This window comes from Neolamprologus brichardi, chromosome 16 (assembly GCF_056152115.1).
Source record: "Neolamprologus brichardi isolate AB-2024 chromosome 16, ASM5615211v1, whole genome shotgun sequence".
In the NCBI taxonomy this organism is placed as follows: domain Eukaryota; kingdom Metazoa; phylum Chordata; class Actinopteri; order Cichliformes; family Cichlidae; genus Neolamprologus; species Neolamprologus brichardi.
This window is the reverse complement of record NC_142119.1, coordinates 18,427,780-18,436,334: the sequence shown is the minus strand read 5'-3', so window position 1 is coordinate 18,436,334 and position 8,555 is coordinate 18,427,780. Positions and strand designations below refer to the sequence as shown.

The following is an 8,555-nucleotide window of genomic DNA, read 5'->3' as shown; positions in this document are numbered from 1 at the left end:
ATATGAACAAAAACAACAACAACACACCACTTGGCAATATATACAGTACAAACAGATACTGGGTGCAACACTAACAGCTGAACAAGGATTTAGTTCTTTTTTTTACAGCTAAATTAAGGCACATACACTGCATGTGTCCATACATAATTGATATATATTTTAGATGGAAGGGATTTAAAAAACCACATCAGCAGAAGAGACTACGTAAAATAAAGCCCTTTTCTTTTTCTTTCTTTTTTAGTTTAGCATGGGAAAATAGGTCTGTGGCATATGTTCTATATGTGCATCTTGCAGAATCAGCTGTGGTTTCTCAGGTGTTGCTGCTGCTGTTCTCAGCTGTCATTTTGGAGGAGGCGCCGGAAGTATAGAGATAGTCTTTAAACAGGCTCATCACCCTCTTCTTGTATGTCTTAATGGCAAAAAAGTAGATGACTGGATCCAAGCAGCAGTTGAAGTTCATTAACGAAACGGTAATCTAGAAGGTAAGGGTAAATTATGAAAAGGAAAAAAATTAAGAGAAATGACAGGGACATTTTAAAATCAATTGAAAAAAACAAACAAAACACAGCAGTTCTCACCTGTAAAGACACCTTAAAGGCTCTCAGTTCTTCACAGGTTGGCTGGTGGTGTATTTTTCTGGCCATAAACTGGATGACATTGATGTGATAAGGGCTAAAACATACGATGAAAGTGAGGAGGATGAGCAGAATAATAGTGTTGGCCCTGTGATTCCTCCTTGAGCGGCCAGTTACAGAGTTCTTTTTAGCTGCGTCTCGCAGTTTAATGTTGATCTTGGCGTAGCAGCACATGATAATGGTAAGCGGGCAGCAGAAGGACACAACGCAGGCCAGAATCAGAAGATACGGAGTGAAGCGGGAGCCCTCGAAGTCGAAGTACTCCATGCAGGTTCGTCTTCCCTGATGCTCATGCAGCATGCTGCGGAACAGCAGAGGCGCTACCTCCAGAAACACTAGAGCCCAGACCAGGCAGCACACCCTTCGAACAACCTTTACACTCCTTAAACACTGCAGCCGGTGTGGATGCACCATGGCCAGGTATCTGTCCAAGCTGATGCAGGTCATGAAGCCGATACCTGGTGAGAATGTAATGGAAATGACACACAGCTTCTGCTTATTGCGTTCACCATCCCAGCTGCAATCTGAGCATTTTGTTTTGTGGTTGAACATTTGGAAATGTTTCATGTATTTCAAAAGTTTAAATGCAATGCTTTTTGAGTGTTAGTAGATATATATGTCATATGTGACAGATATGATGTACCGGTCATGTCTGTAATTACTGACATGTTTTGCATGTGTCTTTCTAAATAGAAAAAAGTGAACTAAAACTAGTATAAAGATCTGGCAGCATCTGTACAGACATACACAAAGACAAGCCCCCAAAGTACAATGACAAAATTTCTCATATTACCTGCATATGTGTTTGTAAAGAAAAGAAGTGTGGTCACTTTGCAGAGAAGGTCACCAAAAGGCCAGTCAAAGTGACGGATGTAGTAGGTAATTCTCCCAGGAAGTGCCAGTGTGAACAGAGCATCAGATAAAGCAAGGTTGACCAGATAAATGGAGGTGGAGTTGAACTTCTGTTTTCTCTGGCAGATGACACGGAGAACCAAACTGTTGCCGCATGTGCTGATGATGAATACTACAGAGTAGAAAATGGGGAAAAGGACCACTGCGGCTCTTTGGTACACAAACACATCACAGCTGCTCTGGTTTGATGGAACTGCAACAGAGTCCAGGGTCATGTTTCCACCAGCCATCTTGCCTGTCACTTTATGAAAATAAGAAAGAATGTCATAATAAATCATCACAGGCAGAAAAATGCATGTAAATACAGGAGCAACAGACCACTGTGCTGCTTGCTAGACAAAGAAAACTATAGTAAGGAATACTTACAGTTAGAAACAGAGTAACCAAGTATTTTTTTTTAACTGTAAATGCTGCAGAGTCTGCTACTTATGGTTGCAAAAGAAGCAGCAAGGCTTGAAATATCTTTGCAAAGTTTATGTGAAGTGTTCAAATCCCACCTCTCCTTTCTGACATCACACATTACATTTGGGTAAATGTCACACATGAACAACAACAGTAGTTGCATGTTAACATCCTGTTCCCCAGGACATGCAATGCATTAAAATACCCTCATTTAAGATATATTGTACTTGTATCAATTGTCATCCTATTTGCCATGTCAGTTAGTATTTTACTTTTTAATTGGGATGACAATGCTACTTTAAATCACAAGCTGTGAGGCAGGTAGTCATTATGTATTTACATGTATATACATACATATATGTGGCATAAATCTACATACATGCTGAGAACATAACAGTAACATTCATATATGTTATTTCTAAAAGTTTATCGTTATTGGGTATTAACACTTAAAGTGTGACAACAAGAAGCCACTTGGACTGTGATGTGTGACTTCAATTTTGTTTTTCTTTTTTCCTTTGTGCAGACAAAATATATATAAACCATCACAGGTTTGCACTGTTTGTGGTGGCAGAAATCTTGTTTGAGGGGAGGGTTTGTGATGTAAACTAATGGGGAAATCAAATTAATTGAAATTAATTTGAGTTTTTGTCAGTTGCACAGTGGAGTAATTAAAAGATTATGAGATTTGTAAACAAAAAGGTTGTCTACCAATTCACTAGTCAGCATGTCCAAGTACCCTTGGGCAAGATGCTGAACCCTGACTTGGCCCTGAGGCATCTGTCAGCAGCAAGTGAGGGTTTGCCCCTGTGAGTTTGTGTGTGTGTGAGAGTGTTAAACAAAAAACGATATGAATGTGTGTGATTGAGCGAATGGGACTTGTAGTAGAAAGCATTACAAGTGCTCAAATAGAGTAGAAAGGGTACTACAGTACATAAATACGAATCGTCTTACGATTTAGAAAGAGAGAGATATGAAGTGATCTGGGCATAAGGAGAAGATACAGTATATCCTATCTTGTCTTATTCTGTCTTATGTCTAAGAGTATGCACCTCATTTGGGAGCAGGTTGACTAGAACTGATTACTTCTTCTTGTAGAGTCTGAATATATTCAAAAGCAAGACTTACATGCATCCCACAGAAGGAGTTGTGATATGATTTGAATTGACTGCAGTTAACATAGGAGTCACTTTCACTGCTGCTGACAGTGGGTGCAGCGCCGTTTTGAGAAAGGTTAGATGAAGTGATAGAGTGTGAGGTTTTATTACGTTCCCGTCTCTGAGGTTTTTCAAGTTCATACACTTATGTAGCTGAGGTAAATGCAGAAGGCCTGAGATGGTACTGATGGAAGATATAGCAGGAAGCTAAAGTATTGCTTGATGTGTGAATGAAACACTAACAGTCTGAAGGCAGTTGTGTCTCCGTATATATATATATGTGTATGTACAAATCAAAACCACCAACCCGCCTGAAAGATTAAAAACATATAAACGCTCTAAACTGAAATACAAGGTGTTAAATTCTGAGAATAGTTATAGCGGTTACATGTGGCAATGTGAATCTGTGTTGGCAAAGGAAGGTGCAACACAAGCTTCACTGCAAACAAAAGACGCAGTGTGCTCATACTACTTCACTGACAAAAATTAGGTGCCCCAACTTTTTGGACTGTTTTGTATTTTAAAGTGACAACATCAATCAACAATCAAGAATAGTCCAGTGGCGTTGATGGAGGGGAATCCCTGCTAATTCTAACAAATTCTGACTAATTTTAACAAATGTGTAGCTACAGCTGGCAGTGTTAGCAGCTACCTGACAGCTGGAGTTGCCATTTCCCTCATGACACATGACTATAAAACCTTTATAATTTAAATTGATGAGTGAAAAAACAAAAAAGCAAAAAACAAAAGTGAAGGCATGTATGTCTTTCTGTCTGTAAATATGTCTGTGCAGGTTCTCAGTCATCCAGGTCACAGTAATCTAAGTAGCTTGAAAAGGGGTATAGAGTGAGGTCATGTTAAAAATCCATTCAAATTTGGCTTAAATCCACCAAGGTCTTCAAGATAAACTTAATGATTTATTGATCAAAATTGACAAAAAGCCTTAGAACCTAGAAACTATGATTCTTATAAGTGTGGTGTGTATTGTTAACATATAGAAAGTACCATATAAAGATGTCAAATTTGACCTCTGACCTCTCCTTCAAGGTGAAAGTGATAATAATGTATGTATGTAAATGTAAAGTATTCAGCCATCTTTCACAGCCATAGAACTTGAGTAGCATCCCATTCTTAATCCATAAGGTTTGATATGATGTTGGCCCATGCTTTGTAGCTATAACAGCTTCAACTTTTCTGGGAAGGCTTTCCACAAGTTTTAGGCATGTTTATAGGAATTTATTACCATTCTTTTAGAAGCATAATTGGTCAGTCACTGGTCAGACACTGATGCTGGACAAGGAGGCCTGGCTCGCAGTCCCTACTCTAATTCCTGAAGGTGATCTATTGAGTTCAGGACTTTGTGCAGGTCAGTCAAGCTCTTCCACACCAAACTTGCTCATTCATAGACCTTGTTCTGTGCACTGGTCCGCAACCAAGTTGGAATTGGAAGGGACCATCCCCAAACTGTTCCCACAAAGTTGGGGGCATGAAATTGGCCAACTTTCTTTGGCTGGAACTGAAGAACCGAGCCTGAAAAACAACCTCACACCATATACACCCCTCCACCAAACTTTACACTTGGTACTATGGAGTCAGACAAGTACATTTCTCCTGGCAACAACCAAACCCAGACTCGTCCATCAGATTGCCAGACAGAGTACAAGGACGATGTGCTTTACAGCACTGCATCTGGCACTTTGCATTGTGTTTGGTGATGAAAGGCTTGGATGTAACTGCTCAGTCATGAAAACCCATGCAGAATCTTTCCCCTATGTGCCTCAGCACCCACCAATCCCCACTCTGTTATTTTACATGGCCTACTGTTCCATGGTTGAGTTGCTGTCATTCCAAATCCCTTGCACTTTGTTATAATATTACTACCAGCTGAATGTGGAATATTTATTAGGGAGGAAATTTTACAACTGGACTTGCACAGGTAGCATCCTGTCACAGAACTAACTGAGCTCCTTAGAGAAACACATTCTTTCACAAATGTTTGTGCAGCAGTCTGCGTGCTTAGGTGCTTCCCACATAGCAAAATTGGTATGGCCCGGATCTGGCCCACACAATGTGCTTACACATGGCCCACATACTGCAAAGAATGACCCAGATCAGGTTTGCCAAATGTGGCCCACACATGGGCCAGCAGTAGACACACTGCTGGCTCTGTGCTGGCCCAGAACAGTTTCAGCTCTGGCCCCAGATGTCAGCCTAATGTGTACCTTAATCAAGCCATATAATAAAAACATGCCGGAACATGCAAAACACTGCAAAAGTAACATGACAAAACTCTGTTCAGACAGTGTATGGACTGATTCTTTTATAGTGCTTTTCTACTCTTCAGGATTACTTAAATTGCTCTATACAACTTGCCCAATTTCACTAAACTGAGTGCTTCCTAACTACATTCACACTCTTGACATGCAGACTGGAAGAGCCAGGAATCAAACCACTAACCTTTCGATCAGAAGGTGACCTGTTCTCCCTCCTGAGCTACAGCCACCCACTGGCAAAGATCAGTAAACCGTCAATAGGTATTGGATAAAGTGTACACTCACAAACCTGTCAAACCTGCATTTGTAACGTTGGCTACCATAGCAGTATAGTATTGCAACACGCTATTTGGGTCTTCTAACTAAAATAGGAGAATAGGAATATAAATATTGCCATCATTGCCAGGCCTGGCAAACATCTGGTTGACTTACACCCTGCCATGACACCAGTCAGTCAGAAGTGCCAGCTTGATGCTGGATTCAGGGAAGACCTGTTTTCTATGGGCCTGGGCCACATAAACCAATCCACCAGGCCTGGCCTATATCTGGATGACATACCACTTACCATCCCAGAAGTCAGTCAGCAGTGCCGACTTGATACCAGATCTGGGCCAGACCTGCTTGCTATGTGGGTTCTTGTACCAAATGACTGGAACACCTTAGTTCAGTGATTTGGATGGGTGAGTAAATGTTTTTGGCAAAATAGTGTATTCCTTAAAACTGTGCTAGGCACATTTGTGGCGATTCTGAATATAACATTACTTTGGACCTCTGAACTCTTCTTCAAGGTCAAACTTGTATTAAAAATGTCTTTTATCTTTAAAACTATTGTTAAAGTTACATTGTCTTTGTTTGTATTGGCAACATTTAGTAAATGATACTAGTATATGGGGATTCTAAATATCACATTATAGTTTGCATCCAAATATCCTGCCCCATTTGACTTCTGACCTCACTTTCACATTTCACATTTGTCTTTCTTTCAAGTTGACTCCAACATGTCTCTTTTTTATAGCAGTATAAAATTCTTAAAGTACCTTTAAAAAGAACAAAAAAAACAAAATGAATATATACAAAATACTAAATTCTGCCCGAGGGCAACCTGCCTTTGCAGAGCTCTGTGGTCTTTGAGTGCTTCTTGTTCTACAGTAAGCTATTTGACTTTCACTGTGGATACACTTAGGAAGTTGCTTTGTGGTTTATTGGTTAATTGGTTAAAAGATCCCTGGTTTGCAACCAAGAGACACAAACCCAGCTTTAGGGAGGTCACAAGCTAGTGTACTCTTTGTGCTGGTCGCAAGGTAAACACAAAAAATAAGTGAGAAGCTGAAAGTACATATTGTGGACACTTATGAAAGGTACAAAAATAAGGGTTTGAAGAGGAGGACAGTTAACTGGAAAAAAGAACTCACAATAACCTATAGCAGGCTTCAACCATAAGTTATCTACCTCCTTGTTTGGTATATTGTCTAATAAATGTTAATATAGTCACAGAAGGTCAGACGCAGCTGACTATTGTTAATCCACACCCATAAATATAGACCCCTTCTCACCTAATTTCTGGTTCCGTAAAGTATAGTGCAGTAAAAGTACAGTAAAAGTACAGTGGAAGCTCTCTGGCTATAGTATTTTACTTGGTTACCCACAAAAGATTTCCAGCTTTGCGTGATTGAAATGGATGGCTGCTGGATAGGCAAAAGGTCACTAATTGTCACCAGTCAAATGTGGTTATAATACAGCTCACTTAAGTCACAATAAAAGCTTCATGCAGACAGTGTCACCTGCAGGTTAGGAGCCTGCTGCACTTCAGGCCTAAATTTCATGCTCCATTAATGATGTTGTGCCCTGAGTTAAACATCTCATACCATCTGAGAGATGTGCTGGAAAAGGAAAAGACAGTCGTTCGTTAAACCCTCACTAGGTGTCCTGAGGGTATCTCAGTGTTAAATTCTGCAGAAGCTCAGGAAGACATGAAGGGAGAAGATTATCACCAATCCTACCCATGCAGGGTCTCTACTAAAGCCCCAAAATGGGCTTCAGCAGTACCCACAGAGAGATTTTAAACCTGGGTGTACAAGAGAAACATAATACACAGCACATTGTGCATTTGAATGATATTTTGTGTTCTGACAAATACCTGAAATAAAATAAGTGAAGAAAACACCAGTGGCAGCCGCAGCATAAAAAGTTGCACATGGTAGTTTGTAGTAGCGTGCTTGCAGTTCTCTGGGTTGATGGGTGTGTGACATGAAAGGTCTTAGGAAATCGAAAGTGACGACCCAGCATGGAACATGCATGGAAGTCACTTCTCAAAAATGTGACCTTTTTCTGGTTGTTAAGTCAGGGGTGGGCTAAAAAAAGGAGGGGGTTGAGGAGAGAGGGGAACAAAGTGATTTGAAGAGAATTACACAATACTCAATGGTGCAACTCCAGTCCATAAAAGAACACCCCAGAAGGCATATCGTTTTAAAGGCACCCTCACGGTGGAGGGGGACCAGGGGTGTGTTGGTGAGCCAAACTGGGAATGACTTCTGGTGTCCACAACATGTGTAGGATAGTCAGCGTGGTTCCACAAATGATGCCCAACCAAATTTGGGATGTTTTTTGCTGCCAAAATGAATTGCGTGTGAAACTTGCCCCACTCACACGAGACACACAAAGTGTACTTTATTAACTTCACTGTGCTGCTGTTTATTTGTTTGGCAGCCAAATAGAAGAAATAATGACTGGAAGAAACAGCTGTTTTTTTTTGTTTTTTTTTACTTTAACACAGAAATGTCAAAAAAAAAAGAAAGAAAAAAGAAAAGAAAAATCTGTTCTTATGTGCAGTGCTAATTTTGGGATAATTGCAATATAATATAAAACCACTAGAGGGTGGGCGAACATTACAAATCCGAAGGATAAACTAACTCATAAGTTAGCAATAAGCAAAGAAAAAGCGCTTGAGAGAAAGCTTTAATCATTTTAAAACTTCTTTTTATTAAAACTGTCATGTCTGCATTATTTGCGTTTGCACGGGATCACTGTGGTAGTGTTAAAATTGCGTGCTTGTGTGAATGCGTGCATTTGTGTGAGTGTGTGCGTGCGTGCATAAGCAGTCTGGTGGACATACCGCAGGGGACTCCTGCGTTGTCAGTGGGCCTCATGTGGCTCGTGTCTGGTCTCATCAGTCGCAT

General features: G+C 40.4%; 1 protein-coding gene across 1 annotated transcript; it reads right to left on the bottom strand.

Annotated features, from left to right (window-relative positions):
- si:ch211-184m13.4 (G protein-coupled receptor 183) lies at window positions 1-8,555 on the bottom strand. Its single transcript, XM_006788626.2, has 4 exons — window positions 8,492-8,555; window positions 1,429-1,788; window positions 579-1,093; window positions 1-475 (listed from the first exon to the last, which is right to left on the bottom strand). The coding sequence occupies exons 1-4, from the start codon at window positions 8,553-8,555 to the stop codon at window positions 311-313; spliced, it is 1,104 nt and encodes a 367-aa protein (XP_006788689.2). The 3' UTR covers window positions 1-310.

What these genes read in the sequence shown, in the direction of transcription:
- si:ch211-184m13.4 (XM_006788626.2), bottom strand. Translation starts at nt 8,555, where the DNA reads ATGCGACTGATGAGACCAGACACGAGCCACATGAGGCCCACTGACAAC. An exon ending in CAACGCAGGAGTCCCCTGCG is followed by an intron (nt 1,789 to 8,491) that starts GTATGTCCACCA and finishes ATTTTCATAAAG; the next exon opens with TGACAGGCAAGATGGCTGGT. An exon ending in CCTTTAAGGTGTCTTTACAG is followed by an intron (nt 476 to 578) that starts GTGAGAACTGCT and finishes CTTACCTTCTAG; the next exon opens with ATTACCGTTTCGTTAATGAA.